Source organism: Nematostella vectensis, chromosome 9, assembly GCF_932526225.1.
Source record: "Nematostella vectensis chromosome 9, jaNemVect1.1, whole genome shotgun sequence".
In the NCBI taxonomy this organism is placed as follows: Eukaryota; Metazoa; Cnidaria; class Anthozoa; order Actiniaria; family Edwardsiidae; genus Nematostella; species Nematostella vectensis.
In genome coordinates, this window is record NC_064042.1 from 1720616 (window position 1) to 1747939 (window position 27324).

The 27324-nt window shown below is 45.4% G+C and overlaps 2 protein-coding genes across 2 annotated transcripts; both read left to right on the forward strand.

The window, feature by feature from the left end:
- Positions 1–290: 290 nt before the first annotated feature.
- On the forward strand, positions 291–26198 carry LOC116616866 (protein sel-1 homolog 3). Its single transcript, XM_048732690.1, has 22 exons — positions 291–1187; positions 2387–2447; positions 2523–2588; positions 3065–3180; positions 3464–3641; positions 9445–9580; positions 9694–9733; positions 10406–10510; positions 14857–15056; positions 15713–15847; positions 16107–16224; positions 16931–16992; positions 17126–17245; positions 17799–17936; positions 18318–18554; positions 18903–19108; positions 19444–19534; positions 19733–19808; positions 22320–22429; positions 23190–23317; positions 25159–25267; positions 25576–26198. The coding sequence occupies exons 1-22, from the start codon at positions 527–529 to the stop codon at positions 25651–25653; spliced, it is 3171 nt and encodes a 1056-aa protein (XP_048588647.1). The 5' UTR covers positions 291–526; the 3' UTR covers positions 25654–26198.
- Positions 10545–14805, forward strand: LOC125572302. Its single transcript, XM_048732691.1, has 2 exons — positions 10545–12697; positions 12794–14805. Exons 1-2 carry the CDS (start codon positions 11655–11657, stop codon positions 13671–13673), a joined length of 1923 nt encoding a protein of 640 aa, XP_048588648.1. The 5' UTR covers positions 10545–11654; the 3' UTR covers positions 13674–14805.
- Positions 26199–27324: the final 1126 nt, after the last annotated feature.

Below are 27324 nucleotides of genomic sequence, written 5' to 3' on the forward strand. Positions count from 1 at the left end.
GAAAATTTATAGAACAAAGTTATGTGGCGTATCCCGAAGTTTAGCTGAACTATGTCCGTTACCAATACCATTTTGAATTAACAAATTAAAAACTCTTTATAATAAAACAACAAATCGCAATACCTTTTGGTCACAGACAACGTATCATTGCTAAAGCCCGGTGGAAATACATAAAACCACGAAACCAGGAGGAAACCAGCACGGTGCAATCGGGTGCAACCCTCGCGCGTTTAGCAGATTATATTCTACGGTATTCCTGTGTTTTATTTCTAGCCGTACCCAGGTTTGTAACGCCTGGGAGAAACGCTAATCACCAAAACACGAAATTGTACGGTAAAAACCATGCATCAATCATGCATAAAAAAGCATGCAGAGTTGAGCCATGGGCCCGAACTCAAAGGGAAAATAATTCCACATAAATGGGGTAGCAGTTTTTGCAAATATTCCATAGAGAAGTTGCCAGTTTTAATTCAAATATTTTCCAAGCATTCAAAGTTGCCCTAGAGATACTAACGTGATAGCAAAGATGGCGGCTACCTGCAGTTGGTGTTTATGTCGCTGTGTTATTCTCTTGCTTCTGTGTACAGCCTCGACGAATCCGCAAGAAATTGAAGAACCAATGCCAACAGTTTTTGAAGAAGCACTCGCAAATCCCCCCACAGAACAAGTTGTTGAAGAAGCACTTGAAAATTCCCACAAAGAACAAGTTGTTGAAGACTTTGTGGAAATAGTCCAAGTTCCCGTCTACGTCAGCAAGAACTTCGACATTACCATCGCATTTCGCTGCACGGACATAAGAGTAATCACTCTAGAACTTTTATCTTATGGATTATTAGACTACGAAAGAAAGGAATTGCGTTATAACTTTATTATTCCGATGTCAACTAAAGATATACAAACCAGAATTGTTCACGTGACATTGCGTGATTCATTAGTATTTGGTGATAACTCTGCTATAAATATTAGGACTGACTTGCACACTAATAGTGCCAGGGTTGTTGTGGCTATGCATGATTCAGACCCTTGGTCACTGGAGCCTGGACAGATGACTAGAACATTTGCCAGAGAAACGGCAGAAATAAAAGTTGTGCCACCATGGGAAAGACCACAAAAGTCTGGTCACTGTTATCAGTGGTACTGGAACTATATAAAGAATAGAAGCATATTAAAGTGTGGTCCATTAAATGGTAAGTGTCAAGGGGACTCTTCCATATTTTGTGGGAGCTTGATCGAATTTGAAAATTTAAGTATATTTTTGGTTTTTGTGTGCCTTGGATTTTTCAGGGGTGTAGAAAACTTTGTTTTCCTGGGAGGCAGGTTTCAAAATTTTTGCTCACTTCTGTAAACATGAAGCAGGTATAAGGTATAACCATTTATTTTTTTTGGGGTCCAGTATCCATCAAATTGCGCGCTCTGATTGGCTCTCGTGAGGTCAGGTATCCTACGATCCGGACCCCACGATACTGGCCCGCTCACCTCCAAAGCTGGAAATGGTGGGTTGATTTGTAAAATGCCAATCGAAAACTGGATTTTTACTCCCGATGTTATAGATCTCCACACTAAAACGGCATTTTATTAGTCATTTTATCTAGGTTATTGACATTACGAAAAATCAGCTTCAAACTCACTGTGTTTTGACAACTTCCTGCCATAATGATTTTGCAACGTGTGCGACAATTTCAAGTTTGCTGGAAGTTTATTTGGGATAAAAAAAGGCAGCAAATCATCTCTTCATACGAAGAAAAACGACAAATCACTCTAGGAATTTACCTGCATAACCAGCTTAACGTATCCACATTCAAGAGATGTTCTTTAGTGAATATATTTTATTGTCTGTGGAGGATGTACAGCTAAAGAAGACATTTGTACAATTAATTCGAGTTGAGAACGACGTATCAATCTGGGCTAATTTATTTTACAAAATTGTTCGCCAAACTCAGCGAATGTCTTCTTTGGAGGTTCTGTATTTCTGGAGGATTTAAAGTATTGTGTGGAAATACAAAATGGAGTTTATTGAATGACCATGAGTGAACAAAATCTTCACGAACATCGACGAAAGTCAGAAGCGAAACCTTGCCTCGTGCAACCGTAAGCCCATAAGGTAAACAACGTTGGAAATTCAATTGAGGAAAAAAAATAAATATGTTATTTACCAGCTAAGGGTCGGTCCGTATCGGGAAATACAGTGACCTCAGCCTTTGGCCTCGGTCAGTATTTTCAGGACCCTGGTCATGGTATTTTAGATACAGACCTCCCAGCTGGTAAATAACATATATATATTTTTGATAAGGATGAAAGGTATTCCACAAATAACTATACCCTATCATATCTTTTTATGGGCACAATTTTATTATGAGTAATCTTACCTATTATATTTACTTTTCAGACGTGAAAACATTTTTAGAATTTCCTGTTGCCGTAACTGGAAAAGAGGAAGGCTTTGTCAAGTATGGTCATTATAGTGAATGATAAAGTCTTTTTTCCTTTGGTGTACTTATTTTCTGAACCATCTCCTTTATCAGATTTCTTCCAAACCTCTACTGGCCAGATATGGAGCTGACTAAAGCGCATAAACTCAGCAAACCAAGGTGATAATCTTGGACCATTATACCCCATAGCCATATCAAGCATCAAATTATTGGGGAGGGAGGGCACAATTCAGAGACATTGAGAACATTGGAGGGCACAGCTAGCCCCTACTGGTAATTTTCTTATAATTTTTAAGAATATTGGAGTGCACGTATCCCCAGTGCCCCACCCCCTGCTACTGCCCTGTAGCCTTATTACCATCTCAACCTACAAAAGCATCAGATAACACTAACTCGTTAATCAGACAACACCATCTCCCTCTGTAACACGTTAATCAGACAACACCATCACTCTCTCTAACTCGTTTACCAGACAATGCCATCACCCTCTGTTACTCGTTAATTAAAAGAATCCAATTTGGGCCCCTTATTAAAGGGTGGCCACTCATTAGGTGCCTACTTAATGGAGGGTGTCTGCTCCAACTCTAATGATCACTAGAACCACCATTTCCAAGTTTTATTTTCCTTTACCCCAGGTTCACCATCTCCACATGGGTGTATGTCACTGACATGTGTTCAAGTACCCTATGCAGTATCCTACACCACAGAAATAAACACTTTCTGACCCCTGTGATCTCTTTCCTTTCATCAGGTATGTACTTTATGATTTATTTTATAATGGCTCTCAGCCTGGCTGCCAGTCACCTGGCAATTGTGTGATTAGAAGCATTGGTAGCACTCTTCAATTGTTATTTATACTCTATGGACATGAACTCATCTTCTTTAAAACCTCACAAACTGTCCCAGCAACCATCCCGAGCATATTGTGAATACAGAAATTATACGCATTGTAAACCCAAGCATCAACCAAACACAAAAACATCGCCTTGCCTCATTAATTAAATAGTGACCATATATTCTTAAATCTTTCTCAGGTCAGTTGCATGTGCAAGTTCATTACAAAGACAGCACCCCGTTTGCCTTCCTCACCCATGCCACCATAGCATGGAACACTTGGGTGAACATTGTTGTCACTGTTAATAATACACGCGTACATGTCAACACAAGATATGGTGAAAATTTTGAGTTGGGAGATGCGACCTTTCATCCTTAGTAAGTAGAAGCTATTCCTCATTGGAGGGTGGTGGAGGTGTAAATATGCCAGGAGAGGGGTGGGGAGACTAGTTCATTACGACTTTTGAAGGTGTGTATAGGTATAAACACTATTAGAGGAAGGATCAAGTAAGTGGTTATGATGCAATAGAAACTCACCATCTGGGGAATCCTAGCTGCAAATATCAGCCACTGCTACCCCATCTAAGTCTGAAGTTATGCAGTGGCTAATATATGCAGCTAGGCACTTCAGTGACAACAACAACCTTTTGTCAATCGACTGTATACATATGACAGACAAGGTGCACATGCTGACCCTGTAGGACCTTTACCTGAGGATATGCAGGTTTTAACATGATACAGGGGAAGGACAGTAAGTGATATGATCTGTGATAACCCCGTAGGACCTTACCCTCAGGCAAAGGGTATCCTGAAGGGAGGGCGGTAGGTGATAACAAGTAGTGGGCAGGGGTGTGTAAGTGATAACACAGTAGGGGGCAGGGGTGTGTAGGTGATAACACAGTAGTGGGCAGGGGTGTGTAGGTGATAACACAGTAGTGGGCAGGGGTGTGTAGGTGATAACACATAGAGGGCAGGGGTGTGTAGGTGATAACACAGTAGTGGGCAGGGGTGTGTAGGTGGTAACACATAGAGGGCAGGGGTGTGTAGGTGGTAACACATAGGGGGCAGGGGTGTGTAGGTGGTAACACAGTAGTGGGCAGGGGTGTGTAGGTGATAACACAGTAGTGGGCAGGGGTGTGTAGGTGATAACACAGTAGTGGGCAGGGGTGTGTAGGTGATAACACATAGAGGGCAGGGGTGTGTAGGTGGTAACACATAGGGGGCAGGGGTGTGTAGGTGGTAACACAGTAGTGGGCAGGGGTGTGTAGGTGATAACAGAGTAGTGGGCAGGGGTGTGTAGGTGATAACACAGTAGTGGGCAGGGGTGTGTAGGTGATAACACAGTAGGGGACAGGGGTGTGTAGGTGATAACACAGAAGGCAGGGGTGTGTAGGTGATAACACATAGGGGGCAGGGGTGTGTAGGTGATAACACAGTAGGGGGCAGGGGTGTGTAGGTGGTAACACAGTAGTGGGCAGGGGTGTGTAAGTGATAACACAGTAGGGGGCAGGGGTGTGTAGGTGATAACACAGTAGTGGGCAGGGGTGTGTAGGTGATAACACAGTAGTGGGCAGGGGTGTGTAGGTGATAACACATAGAGGGCAGGGGTGTGTAGGTGATAACACAGTAGTGGGCAGGGGTGTGTAGGTGATAACACATAGAGGGCAGGGGTGTGTAGGTGGTAACACATAGGGGGCAGGGGTGTGTAGGTGGTAACACAGTAGTGGGCAGGGGTGTGTAGGTGATAACACAGTAGTAGACAGGGGTGTGTAGGTGGTAACACAGTAGTGGGCAGGGGTGTGTAGATGATAACACAGTAGGGGGCAGGGGTGTGTAGGTGGTAACACAGTAGTGGGCAGGGGTGTGTAGGTGGTAACACAGTAGTGGGCAGGGGTGTGTAGGTGATAACACAGTAGTGGGCAGGGGTGTGTAGGTGATAACACATAGAGGGCAGGGGTGTGTAGGTGATAACACATAGAGGGCAGGGGTGTGTAGGTGGTAACACATAGGGGGCAGGGGTGTGTAGGTGATAACACAGTAGTGGGCAGGGGTGTGTAGGTGATAACACAGTAGTGGGCAGGGGTGTGTAGGTGATAACACATAGAGGGCAGGGGTGTGTAGGTGATAACACATAGAGGGTAGGGGTGTGTAGGTGGTAACACAGTAGTGGGCAGGGGTGTGTAGGTGATAACACAGTAGTGGGCAGGGGTGTGTAGGTGATAACACAGTAGTGGGCAGGGGTGTGTAGGTGATAACACATAGAGGGCAGGGGTGTGTAGGTGATAACACAGTAGTGGGCAGGGGTGTGTAGGTGATAACACAGTAGGGGGCAGGGGTGTGTAGGTGATAACACAGTAGTGGGCAGGGGTGTGTAGATGATAACACAGTAGGGGGCAGGGGTGTGTAGGTGATAACACAGTAGTGGGCAGGGGTGTGTAGGTGATAACACAGTAGTGGGCAGGGGTGTGTAGGTGATAACACATAGAGGGCAGGGGTGTGTAGGTGATAACACAGTAGTGGGCAGGGGTGTGTAGGTGATAACACAGTAGGGGGCAGGGGTGTGTAGGTGATAACACAGTAGTGGGCAGGGGTGTGTAGATGATAACACAGTAGTGGGCAGGGGTGTGTAGGTGATAACACAGTAGTGGGCAGGGGTGTGTAGGTGATAACACATAGAGGGCAGGGGTGTGTAGGTGATAACACAGTAGTGGGCAGGGGTGTGTAGGTGATAACACAGTAGGGGGCAGGGGTGTGTAGGTGATAACACAGTAGTGGGCAGGGGTGTGTAGATGATAACACAGTAGGGGGCAGGGGTGTGTAGGTGATAACACAGTAGTGGGCAGGGGTGTGTAGGTGATAACACAGTAGTGGGCAGGGGTGTGTAGGTGATAACACAGTAGTGGGCAGGGGTGTGTAGGTGATAACACAGTAGTGGGCAGGGGTGTGTAGGTGATAACACAGTAGTGGGCAGGGGTGTGTAGGTGATAACACAGTAGTGGGCAGGGGTGTGTAGGTGGTAACACAGTAGTGGGCAGGGGTGTGTAGGTGATAACACAGTAGTGGGCAGGGGTGTGTAGGTGATAACACAGTAGTGGGCAGGGGTGTGTAGGTGGTAACACAGTAGTGGGCAGGGGTGTGTAGGTGATAACACAGTAGTGGGCAGGGGTGTGTAGGTGATAACACAGTAGTGGGCAGGGGTGTGTAGGTGATAACACAGTAGTGGGCAGGGGTGTGTAGGTGATAACACATAGGGGGCAGGGGTGTGTAGGTGATAACACAGTAGTGGGCAGGGGTGTGTAGGTGATAACACATAGGGGGCAGGGGTGTGTAGGTGATAACACAGTAGTGGGCAGGGGTGTGTAGGTGATAACACAGTAGTGGGCAGGGGTGTGTAGGTGATAACACATAGGGGGCAGGGGTGTGTAGGTGATAACACAGTAGTGGGCAGGGGTGTGTAGGTGATAACACAGTAGTGGGCAGGGGTGTGTAGGTGATAACACAGTAGTGGGCAGGGGTGTGTAGGTGATAACACAGTAGGGGGCAGGGGTGTGTAGGTGATAACACAGTAGTGGGCAGGGGTGTGTAGGTGATAACACAGTAGTGGGCAGGGGTGTGTAGGTGATAACACAGTAGGGGGCAGGGGTGTGTAGGTGATAACACAGTAGTGGGCAGGGGTGTGTAGGTGATAACACAGTAGTGGGCAGGGGTGTGTAGGTGATAACACAGTAGTGGGCAGGGGTGTGTAGGTGGTAACACATAGGGGGCAGGGGTGTGTAGGTGATAACACAGTAGTGGGCAGGGGTGTGTAGGTGATAACACAGTAGTGGGCAGGGGTGTGTAGGTGATAACACAGTAGGGGGCAGGGGTGTGTAGGTGATAACACAGTAGTGGGCAGGGGTGTGTAGGTGATAACACAGTAGTGGGCAGGGGTGTGTAGGTGATAACACAGTAGTGGGCAGGGGTGTGTAGGTGATAACACATAGGGGGCAGGGGTGTGTAGGTGATAACACAGTAGTGGGCAGGGGTGTGTAGGTGATAACACAGTAGTGGGCAGGGGTGTGTAGGTGATAACACAGTAGTGGGCAGGGGTGTGTAGGTGGTAACACAGTAGTGGGCAGGGGTGTGTAGGTGATAACACAGTAGTGGGCAGGGGTGTGTAGGTGATAACACAGTAGGGGGCAGGGGTGTGTAGGTGATAACACAGTAGTGGGCAGGGGTGTGTAGGTGATAACACAGTAGTGGGCAGGGGTGTGTAGGTGATAACACAGTAGTGGGCAGGGGTGTGTAGGTGATAACACAGTAGTGGGCAGGGGTGTGTAGGTGGTAACACATAGGGGGCAGGGGTGTGTAGGTGATAACACAGTAGTGGGCAGGGGTGTGTAGGTGATAACACAGTAGTGGGCAGGGGTGTGTAGGTGATAACACATAGAGATCAGGGGTGTGTAGGTGATAACACAGTAGTGGGCAGGGGTGTGTAGGTGATAACACAGTAGTGGGCAGGGGTGTGTAGGTGATAACACAGTAGGGGGCAGGGGTGTGTAGGTGATAACACAGTAGTGGGCAGGGGTGTGTAGGTGATAACACAGTAGTGGGCAGGGGTGTGTAGGTGATAACACAGTAGTGGGCAGGGGTGTGTAGGTGATAACACAGTAGTGGGCAGGGGTGTGTAGGTGATAACACAGTAGTGGGCAGGGGTGTGTAGGTGGTAACACATAGGGGGCAGGGGTGTGTAGGTGATAACACAGTAGTGGGCAGGGGTGTGTAGGTGATAACACAGTAGTGGGCAGGGGTGTGTAGGTGATAACACAGTAGGGGGCAGGGGTGTGTAGGTGATAACGCAGTAGTGGGCAGGGGTGTGTAGGTGATAACACAGTAGTGGGCAGGGGTGTGTAGGTGATAACACAGTAGTGGGCAGGGGTGTGTAGGTGATAACACAGTAGTGGGCAGGGGTGTGTAGGTGGTAACACATAGGGGGCAGGGGTGTGTAGGTGATAACACAGTAGTGGGCAGGGGTGTGTAGGTGATAACACAGTAGTGGGCAGGGGTGTGTAGGTGATAACACAGTAGGGGGCAGGGGTGTGTAGGTGATAACACAGTAGTGGGCAGGGGTGTGTAGGTGATAACACAGTAGTGGGCAGGGGTGTGTAGGTGATAACACAGTAGTGGGCAGGGGTGTGTAGGTGGTAACACATAGAGGGCAGGGGTGTGTAGGTGATAACACAGTAGTGGGCAGGGGTGTGTAGGTGATAACACAGTAGTGGGCAGGGGTGTGTAGGTGATAACACAGTAGGGGGCAGGGGTGTGTAGGTGATAACACAGTAGGGGGCAGGGGTGTGTAGGTGATAACACAGTAGAGGGCAGGGGTGTGTAGGTGTGTATGTGATAACACAGTAGGGGGCAGGGGTGTGTAGGTGATAACACAGTAGTGGGCAGGGGTGTGTAGGTGATAACACAGTAGTGGGCAGGGGTGTGTAGGTGGTAACACAGTAGTGGGCAGGGGTGTGTAGGTGATAACACAGTAGTGGGCAGGGGTGTGTAGGTGATAACACAGTAGTGGGCAGGGGTGTGTAGGTGATAACACATAGGGGGCAGGGGTGTGTAGGTGATAACACAGTAGTGGGCAGGGGTGTGTAGGTGATAACACAGTAGTGGGCAGGGGTGTGTAGGTGATAACACAGTAGTGGGCAGGGGTGTGTAGGTGATAACACAGTAGTGGGCAGGGGTGTGTAGGTGATAACACAGTAGGGGGCAGGGGTGTGTAGGTGATAACACAGTAGGGGGCAGGGGTGTGTAGGTGATAACACAGTAGAGGGCAGGGGTGTGTAGGTGTGTATGTGATAACACAGTAGGGGGCAGGGGTGTGTAGGTGATAACACAGTAGTGGGCAGGGGTGTGTAGGTGATAACACAGTAGTGGGCAGGGGTGTGTAGGTGATAACACAGTAGGGGGCAGGGGTGTGTAGGTGATAACACAGTAGTGGGCAGGGGTGTGTAGGTGATAACACAGTAGTGGGCAGGGGTGTGTAGGTGGTAACACATAGGGGGCAGGGGTGTGTAGGTGATAACACAGTAGTGGGCAGGGGTGTGTAGGTGATAACACAGTAGTGGGCAGGGGTGTGTAGGTGATAACACAGATGGGGTGAATGGTCTAGTTGGCAAACCTCTCATTTTTCTTAAAATAGTTTTCCCCGAGGCTCTTTCCAGTATGATGACACTGATGGCCACTGGGTGATTGGTGGCAATACCGCCTTTACATCATTCAAAGGTTTCATTGGACCCACCACAATCTACCGGCTGAGAGCTGTGCCCATAGAGGAGGTAAGATTTCTCATATTTGTTCTATGTCACTCCGATTAGTTTATTGTGGTCCCTTCTGTTTTTTGTTTCTTTTTCTAATTGAAATGAAATTATTGTTTTCCATATGTTTTTAGATTCCGCTTCCTCCAACAGACCATTCAATGTTTTCCCTCGGTAAGCCCATGACACTTGGAAAGTGTATTTGTTTAGATGCGTCTTTTAGTTCACAAAGTGTATTTGTTTAGATGCGTCTTTTAGTTCACAAAGTGTATTTGTTTAGATGCGTCTTTTAGTTCACAAAGTGTATTTGTTTAGATGCGTCTTTTAGTTCACAAAGTGTATTTGTTTAGATGCGTCTTTTAGTTCACAAAGTGTATTTGTTTAGATGCGTCTTTTAGTTCACAAAGTGTATTTGTTTAGATGCGTCTTTTAGTTCACAAAGTGTATTTGTTTAGATGCGTCTTTTAGTTCACAAAGTGTATTTGTTTAGATGCGTCTTTTAGTTCACAAAGAAAAAGATGGGGATGATATTGTGGCATTCTTTGCTGTTCTTGTCCATAAGTTACATCCATAATAAAGGATGCTGTCAGTGCAAATGACAAATGAAATGGCAGTTTCTTAAAGAAAGATAGCGTGATTAGTTTACATTTAAAAAAATATGTACAGTACGTTACAAATTACTAAAACACTGGTCGGTGTCAAAATTGTCATTTCATAGAACTGTTGAACTGGCAACTGCTCTCAAAAAAGGTTATTATTGAAAGGAGAGCTTTCCTACTCGTTTGAGGTTGGAATAGCAGTTTTATAAATACGTAGAGATCATAGAACTTTATTTCTAACCATCAGACCTACAAGACCACTTCGCTCACTGCTCAGCTGTGAATGCGAGGCTGACAGTCAGGTGGGAGGAGCTAATTCGTGAGCGACAAATGAAGGAGGGATCTTTGGTTGGTGCGTAACAATACATTGCTACTCTTTGAAGTATTTTTTATTTGTTTTTCGCTCGTTTTCTCTCGTTTTACTTTTCATGGTTTCTCGGAATGGGCTCCTTATATTTTTATTCATGCTGGGTCTTGGGCTTCCTGTGTCAGTGCAAGCGCGTGGAGAATGGGCTCCTTGTGCTCTCCCCGTGTCCGACCTCGGGCTTCCTGTGCTATACCTTTGCTTACATGGGCGTACTATGGGATCGCGTGTTTTGGCTCCGTGGAGCGTGAAGCGTGCAATATCATCGCGTGTTTTGGCTCCGTGGAGCGTGAAGCGTGCAATATCATCGCGTGTTTTGCATGCTCCGCACCAACCGTTCCTAAACTGTTATCAATCATCGTCGATTACAGCAACATTTCCGCTCTACCACGTCTTGAAATAGAGAGCCATCATCTTCAAAACTCCAATCCAAACTTGTTGAAAACATGCTAGGCTAAGGTTGACGTGTATTTCTTGTTTCCTTGGAAACAAATGATAGCAACGGGTCAGATCTGGACGTTTTTGGGCGACATTTGTCTAAAGAGCTACTCAATATTAATCGACTCTCTGTGAAGTGTTTAGGGCTGCCAGTCTCGCAAATATAGTCGCGCTCATTTGCATTTTCGAACTAGAAAGCTCGCCGATGGGAGTATGAACGCTCTCACCTTCGGTCTTATGTTGTCTTGTTCGATTCAAACCGCAAGTTTATTACACCTGTTGAGCTTCGCTGGTTTCTTTGAAAAGTTAAGTGATATGAAACTTTGAAAACACCTGGTTGTTGAACGAAAAGTCAAGGATCTGCACTTTGAGATGCTTTTATTACCTCGTCAACGGCTCCTCGCTCTCACATTCGACACAGAGAAACTGTTGGTCAGCGCATTTGACATTCCTGACTTTGAGTGGAGCCACACTGGTTATATCGTGAAAATTGTTGAGAAGAAAATAACATAATAATTAGCGCCTTGGAAGGTATATTTATCGCTGTCAGCGGTCTCTCGATTTCTTATTTAGTAAGAGACTAGTAATTGCCTCACTGCGAAGTCGAGTCTGCAGAAGTCTTGGGAATATTGACTTAGGTAATATCATCTTGTGAAAAAGTCAAGGAAGGGAAGTAAGGAAGTGATCAAAGAAGATGGAGGAAGCGCATTTCTCAATTTCCCATCGGAGCACGTACACCAGCGCCACTGAATTGACAAAACTCGGAGAAAGCCCATTCAGCCTAGCGAAGACGCCACGAAAGACTTCGGCGCCGACTCGGAGTGATTCGCACAATCCACCGTTGCTGACGGAACTGCAGGTGCTAAAGAAAACAAACCTCGGGTCGGAATCAGGCCGAGAAAAACTTGGCGGCAGGCAGAGGAGTCTGTCTTCGACGATTACCGATTGCTCTCGGAGTTCCGAGACGAGTCGCTCGGATAACCGACGCAGCAGCAAAGAAACACACTCTCCGAACGAGGATACAAAAAGTCAAGAAAGAAAGGTAGGAAAAGAAAGAAAGATGGAGGAAGTGCATTTCTCTATTTTTCCGCGCATCAGGTACACCAGCGCCCCTGAATCGACAAAACTCGGAGAAAGCCCATTCAGCCTAGCGAAGACGCCACGAAAGACTTCGGCGCCGACTCGGAGTGATTCGCACAATGCACCGTTGCTGACGGATCTACAGGTGCTAAAGAAAACAAACCTCGGGTCGGACTCGGGCGGAGAAAAACTTGGCGGCAAGCACAGGAGTCTCTCTTCGACAATGGTCGACTTCTCTCGGAGTTACGAGACGAACCGCTCGGATACAAACTTCGCGTCGAAACCTGAGCGAGAAAAACTTGGCGGCAAGCACAGGAGTCTCTCTTCGACAATGGTCGACTTCTCTCGGAGTTACGAGACGAACCGCTCGGATAAAAACTTCGCGTCGAACTCGGGGCAAGAAAGACTAGTCGGCAAGCAAAGAAGTCTGTCTTCGTCGATGGACGATGCCTATTGGAGTTACATGTTGCGACGCTCAGGTAACCGCCGCAGCAGTAAAGAGACCGTTAGAGATATCCAGGCCTGGTTTGATTTGAAGCTGAGAGGCAGTAGAAAGTCTAGTTCTGATGAGAACGCGAACTATCCATTAATGTCACAAACAAAGAAAATGCAGTATCAATGCATGTTTCAGCTGAGAGGTAACAAAGAATCAGGCTTTGATGAGAACGCCAGCTTTAAAACTGATGAGAACGCCAACTTTAAAACTGATGAGAACGCCAGCTTTAAAACTGATGAGAACGCCAGCTTTAAAACTGATGAGAACGCCAACTTTAAAACAAATAGCGTCCAGTCTCAGAACTTGTTTCAGGACAATAGGAAAGCAAGCTCTGACGAGAATGCTAATTTCCCACTTGCGCCATCAACGAAGAAAACCCAATCCACGCATACTGTTAAACTTGGGAGTAGCTTAAAAGGAGGCAGAATCCCTGACGAGAATCAGAATTATGCACTGGTGTCCCCCCAAAAAACAACCGACTTTGATTTCGACACTGTGTCCAAAGTGACAAGCAACGAGATATATACCGAGCATTTTGCTGGCGCGCTGTACGACGCATTGGAGCCAAGCTCTCCCGTGTTACCCTACACAAAAAAGGCATCTAAGACGAGTCCCCCCACCGTCCCCTCCCCTACAGCTATAGAGAAGGAGCTCAGCTACTGGAAGTCCAAGGATGGAACCCCGGGGAATCCAACGTGGAAAATGCCCAAAGAGCTCAACGACCTTCGATCGCATTTTCGTTCGATGATTATCATAGCAGGATACGTCTTTTTCCCGCCAGACAAAAATCCCCTCTCCCTCCCCCAAGGGTCCACCTTGCGCGTGGAGTTACGGGATGCTTTGGAACCCGAACACGTTCACGGGAAGGCGACGGTGGACGCGTCATTCTACCGGCGGGGTACAAAACTCGGGTATACGATAATTTGCCGTAAGCCAAAGTTCCCCTGGGCGTATAGCGTATGGGGGGTTCTAAATGTCGGGTGGTCGCCGACGGACCATGAGTGGCTGCGTGCTGGGGATTACGTCACCAAGAATGAGCACCTCATCACCATTAACGAGAAAGGCAGTTACGTCATGGACTTGTCGCTGACTTTAGTGTCCCCTGTATGTCGGCCCAGAAAGCCTTCGGATTTCTAGTAGTGGTAGCTAGGATTACCTCATAGAAAATAAGCACCTCCTCACCATTGACGAGAAATTACGTCATGGACCTTTCGCTGACCCCAGTGTCTCCTGTCAGTCGACTCAGAAAGCCTTCTGCCTTGTGGCAGCGACACCAGGAAATATACCTTGTGTTGTCGAATGCTGACCACATCTAGACAAACGCCAGCGTATTTATAAGGGCTATTCCTACGTCAGTTATGCATTTGAAGTGTTTTTAGACAGAGGTTTTAAAAGAAAGGAGACAAGCAGACCCAGAAGAATACATTCTCTGAATATAAGAAATCATAACAAAGGCGATCAAGCGCGATCAATCCCTTCAATCTCAATCAATGCTTTGCAAATTTGAGTTCCATGTTATTTTCACGTCTTGGAAGGTTCTATATGAAAAGCTGAAATCATATGCTTGAACAGGGGCATGTAGGCTCGGAGTTTTGTGGGAGAGAGGGTGCGCAGGCATAGATACAATTCTTTTTGACCCAGTGGGTGGGTGGGTGGGTGGGGGCGTACTTCTTTGCGCTCCGTCTTAGCTAAGCAGTCTCGGCAACGCATTCTCAGTCACGCGCTCTTGGTTATCAAGTAGCTGAAAAACAATTAGTCACGCGTTTTAATTATGTGTAAAATGTCGTGAGAACCATCGTTTTTATCAGTGATAAACTATTCCGTTAATGTAAAGAAAATACAAACATTCGCCTTAAGACTTTAAAAAGTTAAAAGCCTTTGAAATATATCTGTTAAACCTATGTGTAGTAGTTATCAGTTGTTGATATTTGTTTTTGATATTTCTGAATGTGTGCTGCAAGATCTAAGAAAAATATCTATAGCTACCCTCCTTGCTTACATCACAAATCAGTTCTTGGGAAAAAAATGAAGTCCAACATTTTATGCTCTACCGCCCTTCAAAGATTTGAAATATTTTTCCCTCTTTCCCAAGAGAATTTCGACAAAGAGTTTTAACTAGCATTATCCAAAACATATCATAGTCATTACTGCGATTCCTCGCTTCATATCTCAGTTTGACACTCTGGCTTTTCGAAGGGTGAAGAACAGCCAAATCTCAGGCTTTTTTGCAAATCCCGTCTATGTAGCCATAGTTTGATGAGAGCCATGCTGGTAAGAAGATAAGAAAAAAAATGTCACCCCTACGTCTCTCTACCTCTAGGAGCCTGCCCTGCGCACCAAGCCTTGGATGACTGGCAGTCTCTTACAAGACCCGCCCGCGTACGTCATCAGTGTGACGTCACACTATCCGGGGAGACGCCCGAGGTGGACCAGGTTCTAACACATCTGCTGCACAATACTACTCTCACCAATATGTCTGCAGTAGGTGAACAACTCTACCGTCTCGCTGCTAAGGCTTTGGTACGTACCTCTTATATACTCTCCAACTCTACCGGCCCGCTGCTAAGGCTTTTGTACGTACCTCTTATATACTCTCCAACTCTACCGTCTCGCTGCTAAGGCTTTGGTACGTACCTCTTATATACTCCAACTCTACCGGCCCGCTGCTAAGGCTTTTGTACGCGTTTTTTTTTATATACTGTCTAACTCTACCGACTCGCTGCTAAGACTTTGGTACGTACCTTTTACATACTCTCCAACTCTATCGACTCGCTGCTAAGGCTTTGGTACGTATTTCTTATATACTGTCCAAATCTACCGACTCGCTGCTAAGGCTTTGGTACGTATTTCTTATATATATTCTCCAACTCTACCGACTCGCTGCTATTGGTACATATCTTACATATACTGTCCAACTCTACCGACTCGCTGCTAAGGCTTTGGTATATAACCTATATAACCTAACTAACCAAAAGGTTTTAGCGCAGGCCGTACGTTATACTCAAACATTTAAATAGCAAAGAGTAAGCAATTTCACAGAAAATTAGTAGCTTTGTTCGGCGGAAATTTAATCAAAAGAAAAAAAAGATTATTTCGACATCATTTGCCTTGAAATTAAAATGCTGATGAGATTGTGACACATGTTTTACGTGTTCACTAATCTTTCCCTCTTGCAGACGAAATCAGTTGACAGTGTAATGTGGGCGTTACGTCTTCTCAGAGTGTCTGGTTGCCTTGGTAATGCACAGGCTTTTTACACGTCATCAGTTATTCACGTGACCGGGCTTGGCGTGACTCGAAATGTTCAAAAGGTAACGTTGGTGTCTTGCTTGGTTTCTGTTATTTACACTGGACCTAATAAACATGATAATCTGATAATAGTGAGAAAAACCAACTTTATGTTCTCGGTAGTTAGAGCAGTATTTTTTTTTAGTTGAATAGTGGCAGAAGTAACAAATGCCTAAAATAAAACGACCCTAAAACTCAAGCTTTGGTTCAGATATATTAGTTTAGACAAGCTAGTGTATGGCAAATTTGAAGTTTTAAATTAAGAAGATTCCTGGCTTGCAGGCCTGGTTACAGTTACTGGTTTCCGCTCGCGATAGCCACGCCCTTTCCCAGATGTCGCTAGCGTACCGCTATCTGATTGGACAAGACGGAATTCCCGAGGATTGTGATATAGCAGCTGGTAAGAGAAAGAGGGAGGGAGGGAGGGAGGGAGGGAGGGAGGGAGGGAGGGAGGGAGGGAGGGAGGGAGGGAGGGAGGGAGGGAGGGAGGGAGGGAGGGAGGGAGGGAGGGAGGGAGGGAGGGAGGGAGGGAGGGAGGGAGGGAGGGAGGGAGGGAGGGAGGGAGGGAGGGAGGGAGGGAGGGAGGGAGGGAGGGAGGGAGGGAGGGAGGGAGGGAGGGAGGGAGGGAGGGAGGGAGGGAGGGAGGGAGGAGTTAAGGGGGGAGGTTAACAAGTTATCACAGTTGCCATCGTGGGGCCAATGGCTAACTTTTAAGCAGCAGTAACGTAGAATACTTTATTGTGTAGTTCCAGAAAATATCCATACCCCCCCCCCCCCCCCCCATTGAGGGGATTGGAAATTCCAGAGGGGTGGGGGAGGTATGACCCCCTCAATAGGGGAGTATGGATATTTTCTGGAACTAAACATTTTGTGATGTAGATAAGAAATCGACTCTCAGATCATATTCAAAACAATATTGAAATAAAAATGCACATTTTTTGTTCAATCATGAACACTTGATCATGCGACGTATTTGGGTTCTACGTTCTTGTAGTTCGTTATTTATCTTTCAATACGCTTTAGGCTACTACAAGATGGCCGCCGTCACCGACGTATTTGGGTTCTAAGTTCTTGTAGTTCGTTATTTATCTTTCAATACGCTTTAGGCTACTACAAGATGGCCGCCGTCACCACCGACAAGGTCCTACAGGAACACCAGACAGTCCACGTGAGTAATTCTCCCTACTGCTATAAGGTATTTTCTAACGATAGGCAAAATTCTATTTATATAAAACGCATGCAAGGCTACATAAGGAGAAACTTAAAGTTTATCACTTTGTTACATGCTCTCTCTTTACCAGACCCATTCAGAGGCCGTGCGACTCGACGACTCGGAAGAGTTAGCCAATCACCGCGGAGTTAAGTCCGATCTGTTCCAGTGGCTATCCCATCAGGCACAGCAAGGCTTGTCAGAGGCTCAGGTCAGCGGATGGTCGTAATATTCTCGGCATAGATGCACCCCATCAATAAGTGCAGTTTACGCCAATGACGCGCGGGTTGATACGTGGCGCGCGATTTGAAACACGGCGCGCGCGGTGAAACGCAACATGCGAGTTGAATACGACCGGTGAGCTGCCAAACAGCCAAATTTACATACGGGCGAATTTACATACGGCGCGCGAGTTGACACACGGCGTGCGAGTTGACACACGATGCGCAATTTGACAACACGACCGGTGAACTGACAAACGGGCAAATTTACACACGGCGCGCGAGTTTACAAACGATTCGCAATTCGACACACGGTGCACAATTCGACACACGATGCGCGAGTTGACACAAGGTGAACGAGTTGACACACGGTACGCGAGTTGACACACAGCGCGTGAGTTGACACACAGTGCGCGAGTTGACACAGGGTGCGCGATCTTACGCGTTGCGAGCGAGTTGACACACATCACGCGAGTTGACACACGACCCTCGAGTACACAAAAGGTTTGTTACTGAGAATTCCTGTTTATGATTGTCGTCCAGAGTATTATGGCGGACATGCACTATTACGGCAAGCGTGGGTTCACGCGTGACCTCGAGGAGGCCGCCAAGCTGTACCAGATGAGCGCAGAGCAGGGTAACCCCGAGGGACAGTTCAACCTCGGCATCTCCAAGCTCAAGGTGTGTATGTCAACCATTTTTGTCAACCATGCTTGTTATGTGACGTCATTTTACGTCATACTTATGTCCGTATCTGGTGATGTTATCCTTTATTCTTATGACGTCATTTCTTTTGTGTGGTGTGAATGTGGTAATGTCATCATGATAGATGATATCATGATATTATAACGTAGCCGTGGTTGAAGTATTTGCTATTTATTGGGCCGTTACCCAGAAATGGCTTGGAAATTTTTTTTTTAATTTTTTATCCATGCCCGAGAGGCGCCTGAAGAACTGAAAAAGACAGCCCTTCATACTCTAGCATGTTATTAAATACATTTGTGTGGTTGAGGTAATACGCTATGGTTGGTTTGTTTTGATTTGATATTTTTTCTGCCTTAGGGTCATGGGACCAAGAAAAACGTCACGGAAGCCGTGGAACTCATCAAGAAAGCCGCAGACAAGGATTTTGGTCCGGCCTTGAACGCTCTGGGTTTCTATGAAGTGAACATGCGATCTAACCTCAGCGGTGCCGCTATTTATTTCATGCGCGCCGCTAAGAAAGGAGACCGAGACGGGCTATACAATCTCGGCGTTGCCTATGACAACGGATGGTTAGAAGGGCAACCCCAAGATAAGGTAAGGAATGACTGTTGGACTCAGCCGGGACTCTCGGAATTACATGTGGGAGGCAACAGAAACATCTATATTTATTAATTACCAGCTTGTTTGTCAGCCAAAAAAGAATCATCCTTTTTCTTAAACAAATTTTTCGCTTTTTGTGTTAAAAAAACGGCTCAAGTATCCATAGAAAGTTAGGTGACCCAAGCTGCAAATGGCCAATTCAAGTACAGTAACAGTTAGGTCCATAAAGTATGCATTATTTTTTACATAGTAATTCATCTTACAATATGCTTTGCTCTCACCTCCTTCGGTCACCAGTTCTTGTTTGTTCGTTTACTAAGCTACAAAATCTAATATTACTAGAAACTTGCGTTCCGGTACTTCCGGTCAGCAGCTGATAAGGGTCACCCTAGCGCATGCGTATTGGTGGGCGAGGAGCTTCGCGTTGGAACATATCTACGACGTCATTGCGGAAACTCGGTCGTGTATCTCCGATTCCTAGCCGAGCAGAACCCGGAACTCGGCTGGCTGCTCCGAAGAGCCCTGGACGCATACTACGTAGGAAATTGGTAATTGACATCTGTATTAAATCTTGTTTACCATTTCTCGTTTTTGTCAGGGTTTACTCCTTTTTGAACTCCTCTTACATCTTATTTGAAGGATATCACCAAATTAGTTACTATACCCTGGCTAACGAAATCTGTCATCAATACGAAAATTGGTAGAGTAAAAAAACAGTGTTTAGTATAGCCCAAGATAGCCAGTAAGCATCAAGGTTTTAACATCCAACCCCTTTTTCCAGCGGATCCGCCCTTCGTGATGATGCCCTCCCCATCTTGAAAAAAAAACGCATCTGTCCCTGAAAAAAAACGCTAACGCTTATATCAAGAGCTTTTGTTTTTAGGTACAAGACTTTGGTGTTCTTTCTTCTGGCTGGGGAGACCGGAATGGATGTACCTCAGTACAACACTGCGCTTCTATGCGAAGAAAATCCAGTAAGTCATGGTACTAGTAGAAACCATATGGTGTAAGTAGAGAACAATGAAGTGGCTATAGATAGTAACAAGTGTCTTTTATCATATCTTTATTTGGATCTTTATAAAAAATGTCCTTATAATGCAGGTTCTCGTCATCGGTAGAAGCCTGTCATTCTTGAGGCATCTTGTGTGACAGTTTGTGTTGTGTTATTGTAGGATCTGGTAAATTTGAGCACAGTGGATTGCAGGTGGCGGTACTATAACTCGTCTGCTGAGCTTGGATGGGTACACTGTGAGTACCATACCCACCCTTAGCTTAAATACCCTGAGAGTGTCCATTCTGCACTCGCCCCTTCGTGTGTTTTACCCTTCTAGTCCATTCTGCACTCACCTCTTATGTGTGTTTACCCTTCTAGTCCATTCTGCACTCACCTCTTGTCTGTTTACCCTAGTCCATTCTGCACTGACCCCTCGTGTGTTTTACCCTTCTAGTCCATTCTGCACTCACCCCTCGTGTGTTTACACTTCTAGTCCATTCTGCACTCACCTCTCGTGTGTTTAACCCTTCTAGTCCATTCTGCACTCGCCCCTCATGTGCTTTACCCTAGTCCATTCTGCACTGACCCCTCGTGTGTTTTACCCTAGTCCATTCTGCACTCACCCCTCGTGTGTTTTACCCTAGTCCATTCTGCACTCACCCCTCGTGTGTTTTACCCTTCTAGTCCATTCTGCACTCACCCCTCGTGTGTTTAACCCTTCTAGTCCATTCTGCACTCGCCCCTCATGTGCTTTACCCTAGTCCATTCTGCACTCACCCCTCGTGTGTTTTACCCTAGTCCATTCTGCACTCGCCCCTTCGTGTGTTTACACTTCTAGTCCATTCTGCACTCACCTCTCGTGTGTTTAACCCTTCTAGTCCATTCTGCACTCGCCCCTCATGTGCTTTACCCTAGTCCATTCTGCACTGACCCCTCGTGTGTTTTACCCTTCTAGTCCATTCTGCACTCACCCCTCGTGTGTTTACACTTCTAGTCCATTCTGCACTCACCTCTCGTGTGTTTAACCCTTCTAGTCCATTCTGCACTCGCCCCTCATGTGCTTTACCCTAGTCCATTCTGCACTGACCCCTCGTGTGTTTTACCCTAGTCCATTCTGCACTCACCCCTCGTGTGTTTTACCCTAGTCCATTCTGCACTCACCCCTCGTGTGTTTTACCCTTCTAGTCCATTCTGCACTCACCCCTCGTGTGTTTTACCCTAGTCCATTCTGCACTCACCCCTCGTGTGTTTTACCCTAGTCCATTCTGCACTCGCCCCTTCGTGTGTTTACCCTTTTAGTCCATTCTGCACTCACCCTTCGTGTGTTTTACCCTAGTCCATTCTGCACTCGCCCCTTCGTGTGTTTTACCCTTCTAGTCCATTCTGCACTCACCTCTTATGTGTGTTTACCCTTCTAGTCCATTCTGCACTCACCCCTCGTGTGTTTTCCCCTTCTAGTCCATTCTGCACTTACCTCTTGTGTGTTTTACCCTAGTCCATTCTGCACTCACCTCTCGTGTGTTTTACCCTAGTCCATTCTGCACTCACCCCTCGTGTGCTTTACCCTTCTAGTCCATTCTGCACTCACCTCTCGTGTGTTTTTACCTAGTCCATTCTGCACTCACCCCTCGTGTGTTTTACCCTTCTAGTCCATTCTGCACTCACCCCTCGTGTGTTTTACCCTTCTAGTCCATTCTGCACTCACCCCTCGTGTGTTTTACCCTAGTCCATTCTGCACTCACCCCTCGTGTGTTTTACCCTAGTCCATTCTGCACTCGCCCCTTCGTGTGTTTACCCTTCTAGTCCATTCTGCACTCACCCCTCGTGTGTTTTACCCTTCTAGTCCATTCTGCACTCACCTCTTATGTGTGTTTACCCTTCTAGTCCATTCTGCACTCACCTCTCGTGTGTTTTACCCTTCTAGTCCATTCTGCACTCACCTCTCGTGTGTTTACCCTTCTAGTCCATTCTGCACTCACCTCTCGTGTGTTTTACCCTTCTAGTCCATTCTGCACTCACCTCTTATGTGTGTTTACCCTTCTAGTTCATTCTGCACTCACCCCTCGTGTGTTTTACCCTTCTAGTCCATTCTGCACTCACCTCTCGTGTGTTTACCCTTCTAGTCCATTCTGCACTCACCTCTCGTGTGTTTACACTTCTAGTCCATTCTGCACTCGCCCCTCATGTGCTTTACCCTAGTCCATTCTGCACTGACCCCTCGTGTGTTTTACCCTAGTCCATTCTGCACTCACCCCTCGTGTGTTTTACCCTAGTCCATTCTGCACTCACCCCTCGTGTGTTTTACCCTTCTAGTCCATTCTGCACTCACCCCTCGTGTGTTTTACCCTTCTAGTCCATTCTGCACTTACCTCTTGTGTGTTTTACCCTAGTCCATTCTGCACTCACCTCTCGTGTGTTTACCCTTCTAGTCCATTCTGCACTCACCTCTCGTGTGTTTAACCCTAGTCCATTTCGCACTCACCCCTCGTGTGTTTTACCCTAGTCCATTCTTCACTCACCCCTCGTGTGTTTTACCTAGTCCATTCTGCACTCACCCCTCGTGTGTTTTACCCTTCTAGTTTATTCTGCACTCACCCCTCGTGTGTTTTACCCTTCTAGTCCATTCTGCACTCACCCCTCGTGTGTTTTACCCTAGTCCATTCTTCACTCACCCCTCGTGTGTTTTACCTAGTCCATTCTGCACTCACCCCTCGTGTGTTTAACCCTAGTCCATTTCGCACTCATCTTCGTATGTTTTAACCTAGCAATGATGAAAGTTGGAGATAACTACTGGTACGGCACAAGTGTACCAACTAACACCACTGCCGCCGCTACTATGTACGCCAAGGCCGCTGCTAAGGATGGCCACGCCCATGTAAGTCGCCCTCCAGTAAGCTGGACACATAATGTTTGAAAATATTTTGGGACACAAAGTAGCTGATCTTGATCCGTGTGACAAAATGACGGAAAAGCCTTCCATGCACCTATTTCAAAAAAGGTTGTCAGTGCAAATGGGTAATGGCAAATAGTAAATGGCAGTTCTAGGCCCGAACTGTGCTTCTGGGTACTAATCATTCGTAAAATTAAAGGTGTTAAATAAAGTCTAGCAATGTCAGAGACATACTTTGATGATCTTTAATGGATAATTGTTTGATTTATCCATATTCTTCAGCATTTAGTAGAAATTTAATGAGACCCATGGTTTATTTCGGTCCTAGAACTGCCATTTGCCAATCGCCATTTGCCGTTCCGCAACGTTTTTTGAAATAGGTATATACGCAGTTTGAATACAAAGTAAACACAATTTCTGACTATGGCCATCGTATCCTCGTATTCCGCACTGACTTTTCGTTTTCAAAACACAAATATAGCGTATGTACATCCCCAGATTTTTTAAGATTTTTCCTTGGACATCCTTGCGCTTATGAGCGCAGGGATGAAAAGCTCAAACGTCGCATTCTATTTTTTTATTTGATATTACTTTTAATGTGAAATGAGCTGATTTAAAACGTCATGTCCCGTATTCTTGTCCGTCATGTCCCGTATGACAGGACATCTGATATCAGACTTCCGTATGATCTTTTCAACCCGGGGGATAACCATTATTTATATTTGAATATTAAAATCCTCTTTAGGCCCTGTACAACCTGGCGTACATGGTGGAGTACAACTACACTCTACCACACACCATCCACTGGACCGATGTCCGCCATGCGCATGCGCAGACTGGAAACTTGACCTTCGCCGCCGCCATATATAGAAGGTACGCCACCATATATAAATGGTACGCCACCATATATAGAAGGTACGCCACCATATATAGAAGGTACGCCACCATATATAGATGGTACGCCACCAGATATAGAAGGTAAGCTACCATATATAGATGGTACGCCACCATATATAGAAGGTACACCACCATATATAGATGGTACGCCACCATATAAAGAAGGTACGCCACCATATATAGAAGGTACGCCACCATATATAGAAGGTACGCCACCATATATAGAAGGTACGCCACCATATGTAGAAGGTACACCACCATATATAGATGGTACGCCACCATATATAGAAGGTACGCCACCATATATAGATGGTACGCCACCATATATAGAAGGTACGCCACCATATATAGAAGGTACGCCACCATATATAGATGGTACGCCACCAAATATAGAAGGTAAGCTACCATATATAGATGGTACGCCACCCTATATAGAAGGTACGCCACCATATATAGAAGGTACGCCACCATATATAGATGGTACGCCACCATATATAGAAGGTAAGCTACCATATATAGAAGGTACGCCACCATATATAGAAGGTACGCCAACATATATAGATGGTACGCCACCATATATAGAAGGTACGCCACCATATATAGAAGGTACGCCACCATATATAGAAGGTACGCCACCATATATGGATGGTACGCCACCATATATGGATGGTACGCCATCATATATAGAAGGTACGCCACCATATATGGATGGTACGCCACCATATATAGAAGGTACGCCACCATATATAGAAGGTACGCCACCATATATAGAAGGTACTCCACCATATATAGAAGGTACGCCACCATATATAGAAGGTACGCCGCCATATATAGAAGGTACGCCACCATATATAAAATGTACGCCGCCATATATAGAAGGTACGCCACCAAATATAGAAGGTACGCCACCATATATAGATGGTACGCCACCATATATAGATGGTACGCCACCATATATAGATGGTACGCCACCATATATAGATGGTACGCCACCATATATAGAAGGTACGCCACCATATATGGATGGTACGCCACCATATATAGAAGGTAAGCTACCATATATAGAAGGTACGCCACCATATATAGATTGTACGCCCTCATATATAGATTGTACGCCATCATATATAGATGGTACGCCACCATATATAGAAGGTACGCCGCCATATATAGAAGGTACGCCACCATATATAGATGGTACGCCACCATATATAGAAGGTACGCCACCATATATAGAAGGTACGCCACCATATATAGAAGGTAAGCTACCATATATAGAAGGTACGCCACCATATATATAGGGTACGCCACTATATATAGAAGGTACGCCACCATATATAGAAGGTAAGCTACCATATAAAGAAGGTACGCCACCATATATAGAAGGTACGCCACCATATATAAAAGGTACGCCACCATATATAAAAGGTACGCCACCATATATAAAAGGTACGCCACCATATATAGAAGGTAAGCTACCATATATAGAAGGTACGCCACCATATATAGAAGGTACGCCACTATATATAGAAGGTACGCCACCATATATAGAAGGTACGCCACCATATATAGAAGGTACGCCACCATATATAGAAGGTAAGCTACCATATATAAAAGGTACGCCACCATATATAAAAGGTACGCCACCATATATAAAAGGTACGCCACCATATATAGATGGTACGCCACCATATATAGAAGGTACGCCACCATATATAGAAGGTACGCCACTATATATAGAAGGTACGTTTCTTATAAGGAGTTACGGTATTATTTATTTCTAAAATATCATAAAACACTGCTTTATTTGCTGTTCGCAGCTGCCGTGATACCACGAGAAATGGGAACGAGTCCTACCTGCCATGCGCGCTAGGGGTCCTTCGCGTTACGGTCAAGGACCATTACCACAAGTACCCTCTAACAGCACAGGTATGGAATATTCAAGTAGTTTTCTCTACTATTCAGGGTCTAGCAGTATTTGTGTTTTGTTTCGGAGAGAAGTATTGAGCTGATTACTAGGTTTCTCTATTCTTCCTGGTCAAGTAGCGGTTATAATATATGTTAAAAAGAAGTAACGAATTAACAACTAGGTAACTTCCATTCTTCGGGGTCTCACCGTATTTTATGATATGCTTAGTAGATTCGTCGTATTAATCACTAGTTTCCCTCCATTCTCCATTCCTCAGGGTCGAACGGTCGTATTAATCACTAGTTTCCCTCCATTCTCCATTCCCCAGGCTCTAACGGTCGTTGCAGTTCTTCTAGCGGCATCAGCAGCTACTCTTCTTGCAACAGCTGACGACAGAATGGTCTAGGGACACCAAGGACCCATATTCAAAACTACCAACGCGCACCTACAAGAGTGGGGCTTACCCAAAAGAAGTAACTAAAGTGCCCCGGGCGAAACATTTGTGTATTTTTGTGGTTTAGTAGCAGAATTTGCAAATATTAATAGTATTATGATTAAACTTCACGTTTTGTGAGCTCAGGAACGACAGTTCAAAAATATACACGAAATGTTTTAACCGTGGTTCCAAACAGAACAGAAACATCCCATAAACAAAAGTTTTAACCATCCTTAGGCCCATACGTCTACGTGCAATAATTCTCTGGTTTTACATCAAATGTAATTCCTTTTCAAAATTTCACCTATATTTTACTCCTCTGAATAAGATCATTTTAAAGATTTCAAAGATACAGCAAGAATTTTATACAGAACGAGTGGATATATATGCCTTTGCCTTTGATAAAGTCAGTTTCCTTTCCGTAAATATTGGGATAGTGAAATGTAAAGGGGAAAAATGAACATTGTCATGTTATTGGCGGAAACATTAAAAGACGAAAAGGGATTTGAAAAAAACATAGTTTGATTACATGTGGTTATTACTCTTTTTGATTTCTGCTCTATTTTGCAACAAAAAACGTTTGGTTAATTCGCTGTAGGCAAAACTATAAAGCATAAGCCAGATCACTCTGGTAGTAGCCGAATAAGACAATAAACGTCCTTGGAGATACTGCAAAGGCATAAAAAAATCCATTTTTTGTTCTTTCGGAGGTGGTTAGATTTGTATTAGAGATTTCCCTCCCCCCCCCCCCCCCCCCACACTTTTTCGGATTTCGCACCATAGCCCCCCCCCCCCCCCCCCCCCTCAAGAAAAATCCTGGGTACGGGCCAAACGAGGACACATGTTGCCGGAAACATTGGGAAAACATGTTTCCTAAATGTTTCCGAGGGTGGCCAAACGGTCACGAAACATCTTTATACATGTGGCAATCACGGCGAGCTTCTTGGGAGTGGTTTTCTACGGCAACAACGATAAAAATTGTGATTGAAATATTTTTTTTTAAAAACGCGCGCTCGTTTGAAATAACGCTATTCTTTGGCGTGCGCGTGAAAATAACGAAACCTGATAACTTTTTTCTTAAAAATCGCTCCAATCTTTATTATTTCTTATCTGTCAAGTTACCGGAGAAAATTGAAAATGTAGTTGTCTTTGCACTATTGAAGTTTAAGACATTATTTGTTGGATATTATAATAATAATAATCGTTTATTCATACTTTTGTAGCATAAGCTAAATTACAGTATGTCGGCCGATGCACACTACACTTAACAATGTATAAATATATACTGGCATAACTACTGGAAACGAATTGTGATAAAGTTATTATACCTTTCAGTTACACCAACTGATTTATCCAAACGGCTGCAACCCCCCCTTAGCGAATAACCATGGGCGACCTCAGTCCCAGATTGTATTATATATTTTATAGGCTCAGTGCATCTTGCTTTAGCCATGAATCGACGGCACAGTTCTGCTCTGCGGACTGTAAGTGAGTCCATTTTTGCTACTTTGAGCCCTGATTCATAGCTAAGGCAAGGGTAGATTATTCGAATAGCTTTTCGTTGTACTGATTCGATAAGCTCTGCAAGGTACTCAGGAAGGGAGGCCCAGACAGGAGCAGCGTACTCAAGGACTGACCGAA